At 50.6% G+C, this 23,405-nt stretch overlaps 3 protein-coding genes across 3 annotated transcripts; 1 reads left to right on the top strand and 2 right to left on the bottom strand.

The window, feature by feature from the left end:
* Positions 1 to 3,697: 3,697 nt before the first annotated feature.
* On the bottom strand, positions 3,698 to 5,037 carry TMEM239 (transmembrane protein 239). The gene has a single exon (XM_019733721.3). The coding sequence runs from the start codon at positions 4,973 to 4,975 to the stop codon at positions 4,517 to 4,519; it is 459 nt and encodes a 152-aa protein (XP_019589280.2). The 5' UTR covers positions 4,976 to 5,037; the 3' UTR covers positions 3,698 to 4,516.
* A 651-nt stretch (positions 5,038 to 5,688) lies between these two features.
* Positions 5,689 to 6,286, bottom strand: C13H20orf141 (chromosome 13 C20orf141 homolog). Its single transcript, XM_019733731.3, is given in 2 exon segments — positions 5,689 to 5,926; positions 6,021 to 6,286. Coding segments are annotated over 2 exon segments (504 nt in total).
* Positions 6,287 to 12,160: 5,874 nt separating this feature from the next.
* Positions 12,161 to 18,523, top strand: CPXM1 (carboxypeptidase X, M14 family member 1). Its single transcript, XM_019733725.3, has 14 exons — positions 12,161 to 12,473; positions 13,725 to 13,886; positions 14,084 to 14,193; positions 14,303 to 14,442; positions 14,549 to 14,639; positions 15,271 to 15,421; positions 15,544 to 15,632; positions 15,980 to 16,103; positions 16,185 to 16,381; positions 16,468 to 16,647; positions 16,732 to 17,029; positions 17,209 to 17,348; positions 17,975 to 18,077; positions 18,179 to 18,523. The coding sequence occupies exons 1-14, from the start codon at positions 12,254 to 12,256 to the stop codon at positions 18,418 to 18,420; spliced, it is 2,247 nt and encodes a 748-aa protein (XP_019589284.3). The 5' UTR covers positions 12,161 to 12,253; the 3' UTR covers positions 18,421 to 18,523.
* Positions 18,524 to 23,405: the final 4,882 nt, after the last annotated feature.

Genomic DNA, 23,405 nt, shown 5'->3' with positions numbered 1-23,405 from the left:
ACAAGTATGCAGTTTCACATATCAATGAAAAAAATTGTTTTTTGGTTAGACATTTGAAGACACGGCCAGAAAATATGGTAGAGGCAACAGATCTTAAATCAAGTTCTTTTATTTTTAAGATGGAAAATATTTCAAAGGTAAGGAAGCGGTGTAAAGGAAGCAAGATCCATAATATAGATGGAGATGTTCAACAGAAAAAACAAAACAAAAATCTTGTCCAAAGTTGTTTGTATCCAAAAAGACAGCTCTTTACCCTAGGAGGAATGGAGTGATAGACTAGGGCTGCGGGGCGGGGAGTCCGAGACAGTGAAGCCGGCCAGACTTCAGCCTACCCACCCAATTCAACCAGCCTTCCTTCCCCAGGGTTCTCAGGAGCTCTGATCTCCATGCCTCTGGGTTTCTGGCTGGAGGATCCAGACTGGAGATTTGGGGTCAGGGGCGAGGAGTCAACAAAGCTGCTACTGTAATGACTGGGCCAGAGATGCCCCTCCCTACCACCAGGATCCACTCTCGTCTTCAGTGCCAGTGTCCCGGGCTTTGGGATACCTCGCTCCTCCTTTCCCTTCCCACACCCGATCCGAGCTGGACTCTTCATTACAGGAGCTGGAGATCGCCCGGGGCGCGCCCTGCACCGTTGGTCGCAGGGTCCGCAAGCTGCGGTTCCCCGGCTGTTGATTTTCCAGGAGGACAAGCTGCCTGTGTGGGTGCCCGCAGCCCTGCGATTCCCGGCTAAGCTTCGGAGTTCCTTCCCAGCCCCCATGGTCCTCGACGCCCTCTAATCGTCGCCCTGGCCCCTCTTCCGCGCAGCTGAACCCAGGGGACTGCGCAATGACCCGCACCCTGCACCTGCTCCTGGGGAGACTTCCCGCGCAGCGCAGGCCGCCTCCTCCTCCCCCCAGGACCCGGTCTCCCCCTTCTCCTCTGTGGCCACGGACTGTTGAGTGAGGAGAGCCACTCCCTTCACCACCCAGCTGGTACATAGCCACCCGCGTTCCCCTGCACACACGACTCTGAGAGAGAGCACCTCCTCCTTCCAGGGCTCCCTCTCCTCCCCACAGGCTGGCCACTGACAATTGTGTCTGAAGTGTGCCCCATCCTCAGGAGCCCCCTGACACCGCCGTCTCGGCCCCTCCCGCGTTCTGGCCGCTCTTACTCATTGCTCCACGTTCCTTGGGGCAGAGGAAAGTCCTACCTGACGCTCCTGCTCCTGCGGGCCCCCAGGATATGTGTACGCCCTTGTGGAGCCCTTCTCTGCTTTCCTACATGCAAGACCCCTTGCGGCGGATCTGATTATTTTTCTGGCCAGGCCACACCGGTCACCCCCGCGCCACCAGGGCAGGCCGTGGCGGCGTGGGGGAGGAGCACAGACAAAGATAACGACCCAAGCGCCCAGGTCACTCAGGCCAATGTAACAGCTCTCCCTTCTTGGCTCAAACCGGAAAGGCTTAGAACGCCTATATTCTAACATGTTCATTCTCCCTGGGCTTGCATTTTTAAACGTTTTAACTATAAATGGATGACTTGGTCTACATTTAAAGGAATTTCAGGACTTAATGTTCACGATATGTTTCTTTTGTCTCTGCAAGGTCCCTCAATTTATTCCCTTTTATCTATATAATCCACTCCCATTTGCCTGCCCCTAGAGTTGGCCATTCCATTCTGTTTATCTTTTGTTTCTATGTGCACTTGGCAAAAAAAAAAAAAAAAAAAAAAAGTTTTGTTTTGCGGGCATACATTTTAAATTTGTGTTAAAAGAATTATATTATTTCTCATTCAGTTTCTTTTCAGTCAATGCTAGGATTTCAAGATCAATCTGTACAACTCCCGCCTCTTCTAACTGCTGCCTGCTCTTCACGGTGCTCACCCACCATGTTTCGCTTTTCTCATCTCCTGCCACCACCAATAACAGTGCAATCATCATTCTCAAATGCGTTCCTTCTTACGCAGCACTTCTCCAACGGTGTGCACATTTATCACCTGGGATCTGGTTAAAATGCAGACTCTGAGTCTACAGGCCTGGGGTGGGACTTGAGACTCTGCATTTCTAACCAGCTCCCAGGTGAGGCCTATACTACTGGTCCTGGGACCACAGGCCCTTCCTGAGCCTCTGTGAGAACTCATTTTGGGTTGCTGGGTCACAGGGTATGTGCGGATTTAATATGATAAGTATTGCCCACCTGCTCTCCAGTTTGGCTGCACTGTCTTATCCCACACCAAAAGGGCAGGAGAGTGGAAAGTATATATTTATGTGGGGAAAGAAAGAAGGCCTTCTGCATTCTCCTGCCCACATCCTGTCCCCCACTGTGTCTGGTCTGGGCCCAAATCTCCTCTTTCCCTTAACTGGAATGGCCCCGAGGCTCCGGAGTGATGTAGCTGGCCAGCAGCGCACAGCTAAGTCAATGATAGAACCAAGACTGGCATCCAGGCTTTATGTCTGGCACAAGTTTTAAGAACAGGCATGGGTCTTCCGTTAAGTTATCTTTACTCCATCGCTTTCCCTTTAGTCTCCTGTTAGGTGGACTAGGACTCAAACTACCTGGCCTTGCCATTGGCAAGTGGCTACTGGCTAGCCTGAACATGACTTCTCATCTCTAAAATGGAATAGTAATAGCACAGCTACAGTTTGTGGAGTGAGGAGACCGTCCAGGAACTTCACCCACATGCCAGAAGCCCCACAGGAGCCCTAAGACAGTTGTTTTTGCCTGTGTTTTACCCACGAGGAAAATGAAATTCAGGAAGGCTTAGCAATTTCCACCAAGGCCATGGAGCTAGAAAGTCACAACGCTGGGATTCAAATCCAGCCTCAGCTAATACACCACAACCCATGCTAACCAGGAGGCTATACCACCCCCATGTCCTGCCTTGCCCTCACTACCAGGCCATATTTCAGGGATAATCACAAGGAGATGGGAAGGAAGCACTGTGCTTGGGGTTCAGGCCCTGATGCTAAAGGCATCTAACCAGTGGTATGCAGGGTTATGAAACTCCACAGCAAATGGGTTTTGGCAAAAATAAACTTGGGTTCTAGGGGCTGGTCCCTAGGACTTGAGTATTTAAGTAGCAGGAGAGGGGGACTGTGGGTCGAAGGTTTTATTTAGGAGGAGGATTTTTAGTGTTAGATGTACAGTGGGGTTAGGACTGGGTGGGACTTGGGGAGGGTCATGAATTAGGTGGGGGTCAGAATGCAATAGGGGTTAGGTGGGTAGGTCTTAGCTGTGAGTAAAGCTGTCTAGCCTGTGCCTTACTTAGTAATAGCTGATCACTCACTGTTTTGTTTGGAGGGTCAGCAGATGTGCAAACAGCTAGCGCCCTGGACATTGAGGATGCCACCTTCCAAGACCCTCCTGGTGCTGTGAGCAGCTTGCCAGGTCCATTTTGGAAACCATGGTCTATGCTTTTCCCATGCAGTTGTGCAAGCATCTCCTGGTACCAGGCCCCAGTCCTAAGCATTTCACAGTCAGAAGAGTTTGACATCTACATATTTTGAGATTTTATGACACAAAACCTTTTACATCTTGTTCACACCCATTCACTCTCTGTTTACCAATGTAATTATATCCATGACAGAGCATGTCTCTGAATGCCTTGAGAAACTTCTTGATCTCTCTATGGCCTTCGGGGTCAAAAGACCTTCGAGTCTACAGAATGTCCTTAGAGTTCAGCACAATATCTTACAGGTCTGTGGTTTTTACAAAGTATTCCACACATAGATATTGTTTTGACTCAATTCCACAAGGTTGGACCCACTTAGCACAGGCTCAAAAGAATTAATTAGCCGAGGCCACACATTGTGTAGGTGGGTGAAATGGGACTTCTTGTTTGTTTTCCAGAACAGACCTCAGGAAACTTAAAGAGTAGGTACTCTCTGGGAACCTCATTATCCTGTTTGGCCCATTTCCCAGATTTGGGGACGTAGACTAAGGCAGGAGCTAGGACGTCTAGGGAGTGGGGAAATGCCTGGGCAGAAAGGTCTGGGAGGTAAACTAGTTGAGGTCTCATGGGGCTTGTGGTCAGTCCTCTGCCAGCTAGGTTTCTGTCAGTGGGCCCCTTTCTAGAGCCTGGGCAAGTGGAAAGAGGGGGTTGGTGGGAGGAATGGCAAGTCCAGGGGTACCCAGGTAGAAGTTCTCAGTGAGTCTGAAGCTGAGACAGCTGCAAGAAAAAGATGCTGCCAGTTGCTAAGGGGGCCCCAGTGGTGTCACCACACCCACATGGGAGCTGTTGGTGGCTTGGCTAACTATGCCCCTAGTTAAGCCTTCTTCCCTGTCCCCTCTCCTCAAAGCCCCTGGCCCTCCACACCAAGTACCTGTAGCACAGGCTTGAGGGAGGTGCCCAGAGGTCAGGCCAGTCTACCCTGCCAGCTCCAGCAACAGCACGCTTGCCACAACCAGTGCTAGGGACTGGGGGTCTGAGCCTGCTAAGGCAGGAAGGCCCTGGTCCCACTGCCCTCCCTTTCCCCTGGGCCTCAGGCCCTAGGCCAGGGCTCAACAGACACAAGCAGCGGGATGGGGTTGCCCTTCTATTGGTCCAAATCCTGAGTGTGGTCTAGGTGAGACATGGAGGTGAGGAGGCCCACGAGGCTTAGCAGCGTGGAAAACAGCAGCAGGAAGGAGGCGGTGAAGAGCAGGGCCGGGAGGGCACTGAGCACCAGCAACAGGACGGCGGGCAGCAGATGTCGCCACGCTGCAGCCACAACAGGCCACAGGGAACTCAGCAGATGGGAACCCGTGGTGAAGAGCGCATGACACAGCATCAGTGCCAGCAGCAGGTAGAGGATCCCTTCCAGACCACAAAGCACACGCTGCAGTGGTTGCCGCCAGCTGGATGTGGCCCACCACTGGCTCCAGCTCTGGGGTACGTGGGATGCACACCAGCGCAGCCAACCCTGTCGCGTGACCCAGGCTGACCAGGGCACTGCCCGCTGCGGCCCCTCACCGGCCCCGATGGCATCTGTCTCCACTTGCGACTGCTGCATCATGGCTGGTGCACCTGGGGAGAGGGGCAGGCCAGCTGCAGAAGCAGCCTTGGATATGTCTGGTACCTCAGGGCAGGTGTAGGTGCAGGATTCAGGTGGGCACCAGTGTGGGTGGGGTGGGGCTTTGAGCTGGGGACTGGGTCTTACCTCTGGGCAAAGCCACCTAAGTCATGTTGCTTCTTGTAGCACCCAGGACAACCTGGCAGTCAGAGATGAGTCCCCTCTTTCACTCATCTCCACCCTCCCAGAGGAGCCCCATTGTGACCTGGTCTAGGGTGGGGTCCAGCCAAGAAAGGAGCCATTGCAGGGTGAGAGCCTCATCTAAGCCCTTCTCTGTGGACCCTTCAGGCTGGCAGGGGAGCCTGGGGAGTCCACAGACGTAGTTTGTCATGCTTTCTTGTGGGAAGCCCTCTTGGATATCTGTCTGTTCCCTGCTGGCTGATAGCCAGTCACATTCTGCTCTCTCGCAAGTCTTTCTCTCTGGATCTTCATTCTTTAGAGGCCAACCCCAACCTGCAGGTTCTGAGATGGCTCACTTCCCACCCTGGGCAACCTGTGCCTTGTCTCACCTTCTATGGCCGCTTTCATATTGTGGGGCTGGAGGTCCCCTGAGGTTCAGGCTGGAGACAATGGGGTACCCTCCCAGCCTGCCCAGCCCAGGATGGAGAAAAGGAGGAATGAGGAAGCACTATGGCCAGTGTATTTCTGGAGGGCACTCAGGCCCAAGGATGGAGGCAGAAAGCCAGGCCAAGCAGGGCCAAAGGCACCCCTCGGGCTCCCAGGAACAGCCCCAGGCCCAGGAGCAGCAGGAGCAGAGCTTCCTGGAGGCGGAGTTGTCCTGTGACTGCCACCATCAGCAGGAGTAGAGCCTCCTGCCATCTTGGACCCTCACCAGCCCCCTGACTCAGGCCCCCTGTGAGAAGTGTGTGCTATGGCCTGGTGGGATCTGAGGGCCTGTGGAGAGAGAGGGCAGCAGCTGGGCTTTGGGAAATTGACCACTTCCTCACCTGCCCGTACCTGCCCACCTGCCAGGCTGCTGCCCACTTACCTGTGGAGTAGGTCGAAGGCCAGGAAGCTGAAAAGTAGCAGCAGCAGCAGCAAGGCTGGGCCAGCCGTGGAAAAGACTGCCCAAATTGTCAACCCCAGTGCCCCCAGCCCTAGGACACTGTCCAGGAGCTGGGCTGGACTAGGGTCCAAAGAGGACATACATGGACCCACTGGACGACCCGATCCCTCTCCAGCACCCAGGCCCCTGGGAGGGACAGGGATAGGATAAGCAAGGGCTTTGGGCCTGAGTGAGAAGAGCTGGGTCATGGAGGGAGGTGGAGGTTACAGGAAGGGGCTTTGTTTCCTGGGAGGGAGTGTGAGGGTGGCGTGGGAATGTGGGAAGGGGTGGGAATCACTCAAGGGTGAGCTCAGGGAGTGGGGAATGGGGCTCGTGGGGAATCGCCCCCTCCCCACACACTCACCCACCCAGCCCTTCTCACCTCCTCCCACTTCGGTCAGCCATTCTGAGCCTGGCAGCTGGGGCATTGTGACCTCTTGCCAGGTGGAGCCCTGAGATAGGGAGTGGCTGCTGCTGGTTCTGGCCTCACAAGCAGCTGGGGCTTAGCCAGAGGAGGTCAGTGATTTCTGAGAACCAAGACTCAATCTCTTGCCTCTGCTAATTCTCTGCCCTAGGGCCCTCCCATGGGGATCTGAGTTGCCAAGAAGGCATCTAACCTCATCACCACATGGGCAGCTGACCAAAGGAGGAAGGGCTGCTTTCTTTTTCCTGCAGGTTCCCAGAGCTGTGTGTCCAGGGACAAGTTATTCAATCTTCCTGCCTAATGCTCTCTTCCCTGAGAGTAGGGTGATGCCTGTGGGCTCTTGTGGGGCATTTTTTTCAGTATTACAGCCCTGGAATACAGAGATAGACTCTGTCAGGAAGCAAACCTGAGGCTTTCTGGGGCTGGGCTGCCATGTGACCTGCTACATCGGAATGGGGGCAAGACGGGGCTATTTAGGCATTCTAAGTGGTACCATGGTTTGTGGGAGGTGTTCCAGATACTGGGATTCCAGAAATGGCATACAGGATGTGAATGTAAGAGGGCTACTATGTAGTAACCCCCAAACTGGAGGTGAAGGTTACCCTCTGAGAATGCAATTCAGGAAAATGAACGTGTAATGAAGGGATTGGTCATCTGGGAAAGAAACCCACCCCCACTGATAGTCTGTAACTGGGTGATGGTTCCAGAAGTTTCAGCACATCTTAGTTTAGTGCCTTGAGAGGCAAGAATGGAAATGGGTCATAAATGAGAGAACTTAATCCTTGTCCACATATCATACTTTGAAGGAAAACTGATGGGGGCAGGTAGTGAAGACAGTGGCCACACAGCCGCTAGGAGCGGAGGAGACAGAGACTCAGGCTGCATATCTATCTCCCGTGGGCCTTGTCCAAAGACTCAAGTTTGGCAACGTTGATATCTTTGGTGGTGATGGGCTCAACAGCCCATGAAGCCAATGCCACTGACCCTTGGGACCATTCTTTGATTGCTTTGCTCTGGCTCTTCCCAAAGCAATAAAGAAATGCCCACAAAATTCTGAGGGAAAATGATTTCCAACCTAGAAACATATATATGCCCAAATGCTTACCAAGTGTGAGGGCAGAATAAAGACATTTTTAAACCATACAAGGTCTCAAAACTTTGCCTTGCATATACTCTTTCTTAGAAAGTTACTGGAGGATGTACTTCAGGAAAACAAGTAATTAAGAAAAAAGAGAATATGGGTTTTAAGAAATGAGGCTAAACACAGGAGAGGTATGATGAGAAGGGCCTGGGACGTCAGCTGTGCTCCCAGGTGGGAAAGCAAGCAACTCATCCTGGAATCAAAAGAGAGATGCTTTTGAATCACTTCATCATCCCCAGGAGGGATGTCTCCGGAAGAAAATAAAATTGATTATCTGCTGTTTTTAGACATTCAAAATAAATGTTCAGTTCTGTTGGAAACTTGGAATTGTATTAGCAATTGGTGCCTTGAAGACCAAGCAAATGATAAAACAAAGTAATTACTTTGTAATCATTACAAATAAATATTTACAAAGCAACTATTACACAAAAAGTTGAACAATAATATTTACATGGTCATAATATAAGCACTGAATATAGACTCCAGTGATTTAGCTCTTTTGGGAAAATGGAAGGAGGGGAAGTGTATGTTTGTGTATTTGGGTATGTATGCGTGGAAGGGTGATAAGAAAGCTAAATCCTTAATTCCATATCAGGAAATCCACAGATAACGTCTAAACATCAAGAAATAGCAATAGAAGCATAGAAGTAAGTGCAAGGAAAAATAACAAAAGCATTTAAAATGGTTGACTTGGGAATGGAGAAGCATAGAAAAGTCTATTACAAGCCTAAATGTGATTTACCCCTAAAATTATATCCCATAGTATTTTGATAAAAATGATTTAGTTAAAAATAAAAAAGCAAATCAATGTAGGTTCATGTTGTTGAGATGAAGAATATTCCCTCCCAGGATGAGTGAAATGCCAATTTCCTAATGTTATGTGGATGTACTCTTGTGGCTTGAGATAACATTTCCAGTGACAGCATCAAACACCATCAAACTCAGAAAGCTGTGAATCTTATGCATTTTAAGTGGAGGCTCTAAGCCTCCAACTAGAGCTTCTCAACCCTCAATGTACACATGACTTCCTTGGGATGGAACTGGTCAGGGATTCTGCATTTCTAAGAAGCTCCCAGGGGATGCTGATGCCGTTGGTCCTTGGCCACACTTTGAGAACGAGCTCTAAAAGACATTGATGTACAAAAGAGAGACAGCTGGGGGAGGTGATGGTGAGGGGAGGATGGGCATGTGGGAGGTACCTCCCTGTGCACCTATGTGCTACGGGAGTCCCCATCAATACTCACCTGCATCACAAGGAGAACACATAGTGGGTAGTGAGTTCTGTCTCAGCACCAGGAACAGGAGGTTAGGACGCACAGACAGGCAGTGGATTCCATTAGTACTTCTCTATTTGTGAAGCCAGACACATAGCCTCCTTTTTTTCCTTGATATTGTTTTATTCCATCCATGGATGTGAGAACAAGTGCACTGTGTTAAGCTGTTTTCTCCACCTTTAATTCATCTGGTTAATTTCAGGGCCACTTGGAACCACATATTATCTCATTTCATCGTCATAGCAACCCTGGGAGGAAGATACTATCGTTCCCATTTTACAGATAAGGAAACAGAGGCTCAAAGAGGTGAAATTACTATCAAAGGATACACAAACAAAATAAATGACGGCAGATGTGAAATTAAGCCAGTGTGGCGCCAAAGTCATCTATCCTCTCCACCCCCAACCACTGGACCACACCGGGGAGCGGCAGGATATTCCCAGCCCATTCCTAGTGACTCAGTTGTGCTTTGCAATGTATCTTCACCCTTGTGAGGCCACAAAAGATTCTCCACCTGGCTCCTGGGGCTAGAGATCTGGCTGTGCAAGTACCCACCCGGTGCAAACCTGCTGCTGCACCCTGGGAGCTGCTACCTCCAGAACCTGCTTTTGGGCTTGGTGGCTTTGCAGCCCCAGGCACCCAGTGGTAAGGGCCAAAGGCAATAACCAGGCTGGGAGCACAGAGGGGTGTGAGGGGATGAGGAAGTTATAAAGGGATGTGAGAAGGTGCTGAGAGGTTCAGGGGGCTTAGAAGGTTGCAAAGGGGTCCTAAAGGTTGCAATAGGGCAGAGAAGCAAGGGGTATAAAGGGATGAGAAGAGGGATGGGAGGGCACAGGGTACACAAAAGGTATGAACGTCCTGCCAATCCCAGCCCCTAAGGGGTTGGTGTAAGGTGGCCAACATGCTCCACCCTGCCAGTCCCTTTAGTCTTCCAGTTCATGGTCTGCCATCTCCTCTCCCACAAAACCTGGTGCTGTTGGGAAGGGTCAACTTTCCGCCAGCCCTGCTTGGTCCCTTCTAACCTTGAATATATTATACACATACTTTTTGAGGACTGACTAGGGACCAGGCACTTTTTTAGGCCCTGAGGTGTAGCTGTGAACGTTTGGGTGCAAAAGCCTCTTCTGGAGGGTTGCTTACCTCCTGCTGTGCGGGGGAGGGCACAGTAAGCACATAACAAATAAGAAAAGATAGTCTCAGATAGTTTTGATTGACTTGAAGACAAAACAATAAAACAGGGTGAGAGGATAGAGTATGTGTAGAAAGGATGGAGCTTACTTCCATCAGAATGGTCAGGAAAGGCCCTTGGAAGCAGATACATGGAAAGGCAATCTAAATAATGAGGATGCAAACTTGGGGAGCCAGTGCAAAGGCACTGAGGCTGAATGGGGCTGGTGCATTGGAGGAACAGCTAGAATGTCTGTGTGGCTGGAGAGATAAGAGCTAGAGGTGAGCATGGGGAAATGAAGTGGGAAGATGTGTGGGTGGAGAACCTTGTCATGAAGGACCTTGCAGGTGAGCCCACTAGGGTTTTGAGCCAGGAGGAATTTGACAGGATGTAGCTGCTGTGTGAGATCTGACTTGGAGGGGGTGGGAGTCTCAGGAGGCTGAGATGTCTTAGCCTTCCTACCCCTTTCTCCCCTTCATACCCCTCTGAAAAACTTGGATGAGGTTGGGGGCCAGAGACAGGGAAATGGCCAGATTGGGCTTTGGCGGGAGGCGGCAGCCCACAGGACCTGTTCAGATCAGCTTCTAGCTCCACAGGAGCCTGTTCTGGCCTTCCACCTCCCCCACCCCCCCTTGCAAAGCCTTGGCCTGCGGTACCTTCTTCATTCTGCCCCTGACTCGGCCCTGTGCTTTAGGGAGCCTCGGCTTTGGCGCGCCTACCTTGAGTTTTTCTAAGATCCCCTCAGGCACCTGGGACCTAACGGTCCAGGAGGGGCGCTCCAAGGCAGAAGAGGGACCCTCGTGGGCCCTGTCCCGGTTACTCCCTTATCGGGAGCTCTCTACTCAGAGCGCGTGGGGTGGACCAGATGTCTGAGGAGCTCCAGGCCTCGCGGTGATGAAGTCGCCCGAGTTGGTGGTGGTCTCAGTTCCAGGAGCGCCGGGCAGTATTTCTTTCCAGAGATCCTGCGAGATAGGATTGCCAAAATGGCGCTGAGACGCTGACTTTGGGTGATTCAAATTGTTTATATAGATAACGGCCCTGCGAAAAATACTTGCTCACGGCTCGGCGTCCTTCAGAGGATTCCTGGCCACCTCTGGGCATCGTTTCTCACACGGGGATGGCAGTATCTCCCTACGAGTTCCTTTCAAGGGCCAAGCATTGGCCAGAGGCGCATATTGGATGCATTTCCTTTCTTCTGGGGAGGCGACCCTAGCATGGGGGAGTCAAAGAGGTCTCCAGGGGATGGGTAGGGTCCTGCGCTCTGGCTCTGGAATCCCGGGATGAGTGTAGTCCCGCGGACAGAGACCCAGGGCTGCGGGTCCCGGGAGGAGAATGAGGCAGGGGCGGTAAGAAAGGGTAGAGGGGAGGACGCCCATCAAGCCTGAGCCCATCCACCCAGCCCCAGCCCGCTGGGTATCGGCTGGGGCTTCTCTCCTTGGATTATGTAACACCAGAACGTGGCAGCCGGGTGAGCAAAGGAGGAGGGGAGGGGAGGGAAAGGAGAGAGGGGAGGCGGGGCTGGGGTGGTGGTGGTGGGACGCGCCGCCTCTGGCTGGGCCCCTTGGGCTGTCTGTCAGACAGATTCCTGGAGGGCCAGCCCTCCTCCCGTCCCCTAGCCCACCCCCGCCTCAGTTTCCCCTCATTCTTTCTGTCCTACCCGCCTAGGTAGACAGCCACTGGCTCTAGTTGGATGTCCCTCTTGGGTTGTAGTTTCCTCTCCCCGAGTTCCCAGCTTTGCTGTCTTGGCCATGTCAGTGGCCGCTCTGAGCCTCAGTTTACCAGTTTGTAAAATGAGGTTGGCTTGAGAGGCCACGTGTAAAAAGCCTGGAATAGTGCATGGCACAAAGTAGATGCCCACTACAGGTCATAGCGCCTGTAGGCTGACGAGGGGCTTTGCGGCTGTGAAGGGCAGCCCAGGAAGGAGGCCAGAGAGGGAGGGGCATGGACGGTGAGTGCGGTGACCTTCGGCAGCCCGTCGGGGGTCCGCCAGGCTCCGCCCCCGCCCTCCCCTCCCGGTCCGAGGCCAGCGAGCGGGCTGTGGGCGGGCCGGAGGCCTCAGGGGGCGTGCGGCTGCGGCAGGAAGGGGCGGGGGGCTCCGGAGCAGTCGGCAGGAAGAGACGAACCCACCGACCGCCGGGGCCCCGCGCATTCCCACCTGTGGACCTCGCCATGTGGGGTCTCCTGCTCGCGTTGGCCGCTTTCGCGCCTGCCGTCGGTCAGGGTCTGGGGGCGCCCGGCACCTCTGTGCTGGGCCTTGCGCCGTCTGCGACCACCGAGGCCCGGATCTCGACCCCGGCCCCGGCCCCGGCCCCGCGTAGCAGCCCGGCACAGCCGCCGGCGGGAAAGGATAACGGTGATCTCCCGGCCCTAGGGCCCACGTCTCCCTCAGGTCAGTTGCCCCACACACCCGTCCCCTGTGTGACGACCCTTCCCCAACACACACACACACACACGCACACACACACACATACCACACACACATGCACATACACACACACACACACACCACACACACACACACACACACACACACACACTTTCCGCCTTGTGCAATGGATGCTGACTCAGCAGCCCCAGTTCCAGGCCAGACCAAGTCAGCAGTCCTGGGCCCGAAGCCAGTGAGATGCTGCCTCTTCCAGCCCCAAACCTTCCCTTTTCACAGATGAGGAAACTGAGACCAGAGCCAGGAGGAGGGGAGAAAGAGGCGTGAACAAAGGCATTGACGCTAAGAGGTTCAGAGCAAGACCGTGTAGGAGAGAGCTTGAGGGTAGGGGCTAGAAGGAAGGAACTAGAGAAAGAGAGGGAGAGCACTGAGGCTGCCTGGAGGAATGAATGGGGCACTGTCTAGGGAGGGATGGCAGTCAAGGAGGGCTTCTCAGAGGAGGCAAATGAGCAATGTTGTTGCTCACAAAGAGTGAGCATCTCTGAATCAGAAGAGCTGAAGAGGAGGGCAGCCAAGAAGAAAACCACATGTTTAAAGGCACAGGGGCACCAGACATGTTCTGGAGGTTCCTGTGGAGATTGGGTGGGTGGGAAACTGTGGCATCTGCCCTGTGCAAGGCCCTGTGCTGAAGAATGAGCAGTACACCGGCCCAGCCCTGGGAGGCCTGAGCACCCAGGCAGACATGGATTTGAGGACAGGATAGCACAGCCCAGAGGGCAGACACAATAATGGAGGCGGCACTGAGACTTTGGGAGACTGAGCCTGGAGCTAAGGAGGGCTCCTCGAAGGGCATCTGAGATGTGATGAAGAATGGGAATTTGGCAATAAAATCAGAGGTGGTGGGTGGTATAATGGGGAGGGGACAGCCAGTGCAAAGGCCTGGAGGTAAAGAACCAAACTCAGCTCTTTGGAGCAATCAAATAGTTTCTAGTGGCTGGGTGTAGCTCTGCATTGGAGAGGGTCAGAGGAGGCTGGCCAAGCATGTGGTCATGTCAGGAAGGAGAAGGACCCAAGGAAATGGCTGGAGAAGTAGTTTGGGTCAGACTGTGCAGGCCATTAAGTCCATGCTCAAGTCTTTGGATACTTGTGGTGGGGCTTGCTGTGGGCTTACAGGCATTCTTGGGCTGGCAGACTTCTCCATCTGGCGTTTTAATGCTATCCTTCCCTCCCCTGGTGCTGTGCCTTCCTGGTCCCCAGGGACCTCACAACAGCACGTCCAGATTCGCATCATCAAGAAGAAAAAGGTTATTATGAAGAAGCGAAAGAAGCTAACTCGCCCTAGTCCTCTGGCGACTGCCAGGCCAGTGGTGACCACCAGTCCTGCAGGGGTCCTTGATCTCCCCAAGGAGCAAGAACCAGGTACCACCCCTCTAGGGGCTCTGCCTAAATTTGCAGCCCCTGGGGCACGTATGTACTAACCTAACTCTTGAACTCATAGGCATAGGCATAGGCATGTCCCCAGCCTTCCCCATACACGGGCATGCTTAGACTCAGCTTTCCGTCTGCCCTGACCACTCTCTCGCTGGTCTTGTCTCACTGCTCTGTCCCTTCCCCAGGCTGTCCACCTTTGGGCCTGGAGTCTCTGCGAGTTTCAGATAACCAGCTTGAGGCATCCAGCAGCCAGTCCTATGGTCTTGGACCACATCGAGGACGGCTCAACATCCAGGTCAGCACCCTGGCTCAGAGCAAGGCCACCCCTAGAACCTTCTTTCCCCCAATCTTGGCCCATCCCGTACTGCCCACGTGGGCCTGATCACCATGTCCTCTGCCCACAGTCAGGCCTGGAGGATGGTGATCTGTATGATGGGGCCTGGTGTGCTGAGCAGCAGGACGCTGAGCCGTGGCTTCAGGTGGATGCTGAGCACCCCACTCGCTTCTCAGGCATTATCACCCAGGGCAGGAGCTCTATTTGGAGGTAAGGCAGGCTAACCCAAGGCCCGGAAGTCATGGGCAGACTCAAAAGGGCTGGGGTGTGGGAGTCCTGAAGGCTACCGATAATCTTCCCCCACCTCTCCTTTCAGGTATGACTGGGTCACCTCATACAAGGTCCAGTTCAGCAATGACAGTCGCACCTGGTGGGGGAGTAGGAACCGCAGCAGTGGGATGGACGCGGTGCGTGATGCAATAGGTGGCTGGGACCCTCTATGCTGGGAGTTAGGCATCCAGCCCAGTGTAGGGTGCTGGGCTGGGCGGGGCTGGGGCTTCTCTGGGCGTAAGGAACAGATGCCCACTTGGGCATTCCAGGAGAAAAGTGATTGTTGTCAGGATGGGTAGAGCCACGCATGCGGCTTGGGAGCCAGGCTGCTTTGGGACATGGCTGCATTCTCCCCAAATACTTCTTCCATAGGTGGGTGCCACTTCATGCCACAGCTTCCTGCTGGAACACCCCTTCTAACAATGGGTTTCTGGTCCTTGCATCACCTCTCACCTCTCCATTCCTTGGACCCCTTTATACACCAAGCTGATGTGTGGGGTCCTGGCTGACTTTAGGAGTGGCTGCTCCTGAGTCACATGGCCATATTGGTCCAGTGAGCTCTGACTCAGCCAGAAAGCATGGCTACCCAGGGCTGTCCTTTGGCAAGGGCTATGGGCCAGGGTCTGTGTTTGACGCTGAGTGCAGGTCTCCAGCTGAGCCCACTAGGGTGGGTTTGATGGGGAGTTTGGAGGCCTGAGCACCTTCCCTGAGTCCTGGACCAGGTTGCTGGGGTTTGAGCAGCCCCACCAAAGGACTTGATGCCCCCAGGTATTTCCTGCCAATTCGGACCAAGAGACACCAGTGCTGAACCTCTTGCCTGAGCCCCAGGTGGCCCGCTTCATTCGCCTGCTGCCCCAGACCTGGCTCGAGGGAGGCGCGCCTTGCCTCCGGGCAGAGATCCTGGCCTGCCCAGTCTCAGGTGGACAGTAGGACAAGGGCTGGATGGGCAGGGTATAACTTCCACTGTGAGCTCACCTGTAGAGGAGGGTGAGTTCGTGTTTACCATGAACGCATGGTAAACATGAACTCACCCTCTTCTAGATCCCAATGGCCTATTCCCTGAGGCCCCTGCACTGGGATCCCCTGACCCTCTGGACTTCCAGCATCACAATTATAAGGCCATGAGGAAGGTCAGACATAGCCACTGTTACCCAGGAGGGAGGAGTTGCGTATCTCAGGTCCCCTTCCCACCAGGGCATAACGTGCCGTGACTGCCCTCATGTCCCTTCACCCACCCTTGCTGTCTCACGCTTCTTCCTTATTAGCCCCTAAACTCTGTTCTGGTTCCCCTTGTTATGGCGCCTCCCCTGTCTGAGCTTTCCCCTCTGCTGCTGGTCCCCTCCTGTATTGTGCCATGCTGCCCCCCTCTTTGTGGGCCACTACTGGCTTTTATAAGTCCTTCCATGGCCACATGGGGTCTGACCCCTGGTTCTCATCCTCCCATGCCACACTCTACCCCCCCACCCCCGCCCCCCAGCTGATGAAGCAAGTGAACGAGCAGTGTCCCAACATCACCCGCATCTACAGCATCGGGAAGAGCAACCAGGGCCTGAAGCTGTATGTGATGGAAATGTCAGACCAGCCTGGAGAGCACGAGCTGGGTACTGGCAGGTGGGGTGGGAGAGGTAGGCACGGGGAAGGGCATGGGCACGAGCCAGCTATGAGCCCCTGTGTGCTTCCAGGAGAGCCTGAGGTGCGCTATGTGGCCGGCATGCACGGGAATGAGGCCCTGGGGCGGGAGTTGCTCCTGCTCCTGATGCAGTTCCTGTGCCACGAGTTCCTGCGAGGGGACCCACGGGTGACCCGGCTGCTCACAGAGACGCGCATCCACCTGCTGCCCTCCATGAACCCCGATGGCTATGAGGCTGCCTTCCACCGGGTAGGCCACCTGGCACGAGGGCCACCCTGTTTCTTTTCCTCTGGTGCCTGGAGGCTGCTTGGCTGAACAAGCCCCTTTCCTGTTAGGGCTCAGAGCTGGTGGGCTGGGCAGAGGGCCGCTGGAACCAGCAAGGCATTGACCTTAACCATAATTTTGCTGACCTGAACACACCGCTGTGGGAAGCAGAGGATGATGGGTTGGTACCTGACACTGTCCCCAACCATCACCTGCCACTGCCCACTTACTACACGCTGCCCAATGCCACTGTGAGTATTCTGGGGGCAGTGGTGGAGGGCCATCCTGGGGCCCTTTGTCTCTGTCTCTGCCCTTCCTGACCTGCCCCTGTCCAGGTGGCTCCGGAAACATGGGCAGTGATTGAGTGGATGAAACGGATCCCCTTTGTGCTGAGCGCCAACCTCCACGGGGGTGAGCTCGTGGTATCCTACCCGTTCGACATGACTCGGACCCCATGGGCTGCTCGCGAACTCACGCCCACCCCGGATGATGCTGTGTTTCGCTGGCTGAGCACCGTCTATGCTGGCACTAATCGCGCCATGCAGGACCCAGATCGCCGACCCTGCCACAGCCAGGACTTCTCCTTGTATGGCAACGTCATCAACGGGGCTGACTGGCATACAGTCCCCGGGAGTATGTGCCTGAGGGTGGAGTAGCCCTGTCCCCATAATCCTACCCCAATAAGACAATCTGCTGTCACGTACAGCTCTGGTGTCAATTCCTACGCGGGAGTGTCTCCCAGAAAAGGGCACCAAGAAGGTGGGGCTCCCATCCTGCCCCCTTGGGCTCCAGTGTCTGTGGTTCCCCTATAGGCATGAATGACTTCAGCTACTTACACACCAACTGCTTTGAGATCACTGTGGAGCTGTCCTGTGACAAGTTCCCTCACAAGAATGAGCTGCCCCAGGAGTGGGAGAACAACAAAGACGCCCTCCTCACCTACCTGGAACAGGTCTGACTCAAATCCCCACCCCCAGTCTACTCATCTTGCTCCCGACCTGCCTGCTTTCCATTCAGGTTTCAGCTCCCACCAAGGGGTCATCTAAGGTCCTGCTGAGCCTTCTGACTCACTAGATGCCCTGGGCCCTCAGGTTGGCTTGGAGGGTCATGGGACGGGAAGCACAGTTTGCCAGCAGGACAGCATCAGACACTGTTAGTAGAAGTAGACCCCACAGAGCTGTCCCAGAGCTGTTCTCAGGAGGGCTGTTCTCAGAAATGACTCCCATTAAGCAAGTGCAGGAAGTGCTGTGGCACAGACACGTCATATTCTACAGCAACTCATGTCCCTTGCAATGGATCCATACGTATAACTTCCAAGGGTTCCAAAATGATAAGCCCGTAACAAGGGTCACTGAACTTGGGGAAGCCCTAAGATAAGCCTTAGAGAACTATTTGTAGTTCTCCCAGTCCTGATGCAATTTATCAGCAGGGGGTATTTTTAACCAGAGTATTGTCACCTAGGAATGTAGTAGATTTACCACTTTTATCAAGTTTATGGGGCAACAGAGGTAGAAAATGAGCTGAAGGTCATGTCCTCAGCCAGACGGGAAAGGGTTTTAATGACCGTTTCCCACACAGGTGCGCATGGGCATTGCGGGAATTGTCCGGGACAAGGACACGGAGCTCGGAATTGCTGACGCTGTCATTGCCGTGGACGGGATTAACCATGATGTGACAACGGGTGTGTGTGCGGAGGAGGCCGTGGTAGAGGTGTGGGAGGGCTTTAGGTTGGGGCAGAAGCTGAGGATCATTGGGCCCTGATTTTCCCTTCACTTCTCTTAGCGTGGGGCGGGGATTACTGGCGCCTGCTGACCCCAGGGGACTATATGGTGACTGCCAGCGCGGAGGGCTACCACTCAGCGACACGGAGCTGTCGGGTCACCTTTGAAGAGGGCCCGGTCCCCTGCAATTTCCACCTCACCAAGACTCCCAAACAGAGACTGCGAGAGCTGCTGGCAGCGGGGGCCAAGGTGCCCCCAGACCTTCGGAGGCGCCTGGAGCGGCTGAGGGGGCAGAAGGCTTAACATCTCCCGCTGGAGAAGCTCCAGAGCCTCGGGCAGGCTGGACCTGTCTAGAACTGAAGGAGGGGGACTGAGAGTGGGAAGGGAGGGACAAAGTGGGTAAGAGGTGCTCGGGCTCATTAAAGCTACTTGGCACCTCAGTCAATCGTCCTGTAATCTCTATGTCCCAGATCCTCCCCCTGGGGCCAGGCCTCAGCTTCTCCTTGATCCTATTCTGCATACACTGACACACTCTTATCAGTTGACTTCCAGAGAAATAGTGTAGAAAGGGGACCCCACCTGGATACTTCTTGAACCTAAGGCTTAGCAGAACAGCACATCTCATCAGCCCATCAACTTCTGCAGCAGGCTCCACACAGCGCTGTTGTTAAACATTTTGGAAGAACCTGCTCCATGCCAAGCATGCAAGGAGTCAAGGATAAGCAGTACCCATCCAACCTTCTGAGGTTCCCAGTCGAGGGGGCAGTCCCGTACGATGTGAGGTGTGCCAAGGTGGAGGCCGGTTGCTGTGGGAGCATAGCTGGGAGATACAGACATGTGAAATAACAGCAGTGCAGATCAACAGGGACTCAAATGGTCAAGGATGCAATAGAGGTGATGGTTCTAGGACTTTAGATGGGAGGTGGGCCAAGTACGGGGGTACAGACAGGTACACCTCTAAGGAGAGAACCAAAGATGAATAGCTGAGCATATGAATTTGCTTCACCCGCCATTTTTGGAGAGTGTTGGTAAATGATAGGATTTGATTCATTTTTTTTTTTTTCAGACTGAAAGAAAAGTTATGTGTCAGTCTGTCTTGTCAGGAAAACAACTCATTCTAGGCATTTCAAACAGGGAAACAATGCTGGACATTAGATATAAAGGTGTCGGGAGAGCGGGATGAGAAAAAAGGAGAAGGGAGTTGTACCTAGAGTTCGGGAAGCTGACAACACCATTGGTCTGGAGTTTATAAGCCTGTGTTTGCTGACATTGGTGCCGGTGCCCACAATGACCTGGGGCCACCTGTGGTCACTTGTCACCTGCCATGGCTAGAGCCAGAAACAGAATAATTTCTCCCTTCCACTTTCTAATCTCTAAAGTGTGAAGTCCACTGGCAAAATCCAACTGTAATGTAGCTTGCAAGGAAGCTCACAAAATGGAGTGTCCAGGCTCCGAGCCCCCTGCAATTCAGAGAAGAGCTTGCAAGAGCAGGAGCCAGGCAAATACTAATAGATGAAATAGGGCACAAAGACGTCCGTGTTCCTTTTTGTTACGTCAGCTCTGCCTAGTGCTGGGATGTTGCATTGTCTTTGTTTCTTGAGGCGTCTCTCTCTGCCTCTCATATTCTCAATCTCAGATCACCATGAGGGATTTAGTGCCAAATCTCCCATCTCTCTCCCCACCTCCAACTCCTCTTGTACAGCATGATTTTTTTCTGAAAAAAGATTTGTTTTTATTCATCAAATTTTAACATAGATAGTGAAAAATGCTCATAAGTGCACAGCTTATTGGCAGAGTGGATTAAAAGACGTGGCCCGACTATATACTCTAACAAATTCACTTCAAATATAAAGATATAGGTATCTTGAAAGTAAAAGTAAAAAAAAGATGTATTGTGCAAACATTAATCAAAAGAAAGCAAGAGTGGCTATCTTAATATCGGATAAAATTGACTTCACAGCAAAGAAAATTACCAGAGACAGAAAGCGACATTACATAATGATACAACTGAACACGCCCAGATGTGTCCCTTGGGTAGTCTCGATTCAGCTAGTTCAGCATAACTGCAATGGCATGTGAACTCCCCTAGCTGAGGTCCAAGCTCTGGATTGTCTCCACTTCTAGCAAGACATTCCCATGGCCAGAAATCTCCTTTTGCTGCACAGCTGCCACGGGGTTCCCACATCCTTCCTACTTCCCTCATAAATACATGAGGTAGAACGAGAAGCGGCTCCTGTCCTGGAGCTCTTTTATGAGTGATATCAGCCCTGCTTGGCCTAGCAACCCACCTAGGATACAGGAACTTTGGGGCAACAAATGCATTCTCCAACTCTGCCTGGAAGAGCCCTCGAACAAACTCCAAATAATTGTGTCTGTACATGAATGTGTCATTAGAGGTGTTTGCCTTTGCATCCCACGTGGTGTATTTGACAAGATGAAGAACACTTCAGCGTGACCTAGACATAGATGTCCCTATTCCTGGGTGTAAATGTCTGCTCTAGAAAAACTCTTTAACACATGTGCAAAAAGATACATGTACACGAATGCTTATAGCAGCAGCCTTAGTTGTAATAGACCCAAATCAGAATCAGCTCAAATGTCCATCAAGAGGAGAATAAAATATGGTACAATTTATGCAGAGGAATTGTATACAGGAATGAAAATGAACCACTGCTATACATACACAACATGGATGACTCTCACAAAAACAATTTTGAGTGAAATAAGCAAAACACAAAAGAAAAATTGATTTATATTGTTAATGGATGTAGCATGATAAAATAATCAAGAAAAGCAAGGACATGATTATGATAAAATTCAGGACAGTGATTGATTCTGGGGGAGCAATGGGGCAACAATCAGGGAAAAGGACATGGAGGGATTCTGGAGTGCTGGCAATATTCTTTACCTAGTGAGAGTACATTGGTGTTCACTTAAAAACATATGTTGAACTTTGTATGAACATTTTATGTACTTAAAAAGTATCCATTTTCATTTATTAAAAATTTGCATACAATAAAACCCACTTTTTTGATGTACTCTTCAGTGAGTCACATGTATAGATTCTTGTAATTACCACCATAGACAGAGACATAAAGAATTCCCTTGTGTTGCCTCTTTGTTTTCAGACTCTTCTCCCATTTCAACTCTAGGCAAGCACTAATCTCTTGTCTGTTCCTATATTTTTGCTTTAGCTTTGAACTCTCAACAAGATAAAGAAATCCACATCTAGACATAGAATCAAATTGTCAAAAGCCAAAGACAAAGAGAGAACCTTGAAAGCAGCAAGAGAGAAGCGACACGCCATGGGCAAGGGATAAAAATAAAATAAAGTAAAAAAATAGAGTTATTTTGTCCATTTAAAAAATTGGTAGTTTGTTTTCTTATTTTTGAGCTTCGAGAGTTGGATACAAGTCCTTTGTCTCACATGTGATTTGCAAATATTTTCTCCCAATCTATGGCTTGTCTTTTTATTCTCTTAATAGTGTTCTTTGTATAGCTGAAGTTTTAAATTTAGAAAAAGTTCAATTTATCATTTTTTTCTCTTATAGATGGTACTTTTTGTATTCTATCTGAAAATTCTTTGATTAACCAAAAATCATGAAGATTTTTCCCTGTTTTCTTCTGCGAATTTTATAGTTTTACATATTACATTTAGATTATAACTGTGTTTCCCCGAAAATAAGATCTAGCCAGACAATCAGCTCTAATGCATCTTTTGGAGCAAAAATTAATATAAGACTGGGTCTTATTTTACTATAATATAAGACCTGGTATATAATATAATATAATATAATATAATATAATATAATATAATATAATATAATATAATACAATATAAGACCGGGTCTTCTATTAATTTTTGCTCCAAAAGACACATTAGAGCTGATTGCCCGGCTAGGTCTTATTTTAGGGAAAACATGGAATCTCTTTTGAGTTAGCTTTTGTGTAAATCAAGGTTTGTTTTTTGCTTGTGGAAGTCCAGTTTTTCTAGTTTCTTTTGTTGAAAAAACTGTTCTTTCTTCATTGAAATGCCTTTATACCTTTGTTAAAAAATCTGTTGACCAAATTTGTGTGGATTTATTTCTGTAATTTGTAATCTGTTGCATTGTGTGTCTATCCTTTCACCAATACCACGCTGTCTTGACTACTGTAGCTTTGTGACACATCTTAAAACTGGCTAGTATGCACATGCAAAAAAATGAAATTGGACCCTTATACAAAAATTAACTTAAAAAATGGATCAAAAATCTAAACTTAAGAACTAAAACTGTAAAATTCCTGGAAGAAATGGAAAAATCTTCATGATATTGGATTGATCGATGATTTCTTGAATATGACACCAAAAGCACAGGCAACAAAAGAAACAATAGATAAATTAGACTTCATCAAAATTAAAAACTTTCATACATCAAAAAACATTATTAGAGAATAAAAAGACAATACACAGAATGAGAGAAAGTGTTTACAGGAATTTAAATATCCAAAATATATATAGGTGTATATAAAAAAATAATTCAACAACAATAATAAAACAAATCAGTTAAAAAATGGGCAAAGGACTTGAACACATTTCTTCAAAGAAGATGCACACATGGTCAATAAGTACATCAAAAGATGCTCAACGACATTAGTCACTAGGGAAATGCAAATCAAAACCACAATGAGATAGCATCCCTGTAGGGTGGCTATTACCAATAAAACGGAAACTAACAAGTATTGGCAATAATATGGAGCAACTGGAACCCTTGCGTATTGTTACTGGGAATATAAAATATTATAGCTGCTGTGGAAAAGAGTTTAGTAGTACCTCAAAAGGGTAGACATAGAATTACCAAATGACCCAGCAATTTCATTCCTAGGTATGTACCCCAAAATTTTAAAGCAGAAACTCAAACAGGTACTCCTATACCAATGTTCATAGCAGCATTATTCATAATAGCCAAAAGGTGGACACAACCCAAGTTCCATCAAAAATTGAATAAACAAAATGTAGTATACACATACAATAGAATATTACTCAGCCATGAAAAGGGATGGAATTCTGATACAAGTTTCCAATAAAGACAAAACTTATTAGGAAAAAATATTCTGCTAAGTAAAATAAGCCCGTCACAAAAGGACAAATATTATATGATTACACTTATATAAGGTACTGAGAATAGGTACATTCATAGAGACAGAAAGTAGAATAGAGGTTATAAGGGACCAGGGAGAGAGGGATGGGGAGTTATTATTCAATGGTACAGTGTTTCTGTTTGGAATGATGAAAAAGTTCTGGAAATAGA

This window comes from Rhinolophus sinicus, chromosome 13, assembly GCF_057876585.1.
Source record: "Rhinolophus sinicus isolate RSI-liver-muscle chromosome 13, RSI-T2T, whole genome shotgun sequence".
NCBI lineage: Eukaryota > Metazoa > Chordata > Mammalia > Chiroptera > Rhinolophidae > Rhinolophus > Rhinolophus sinicus.
This window is presented reverse-complemented; position numbering and strand designations above follow the sequence as displayed.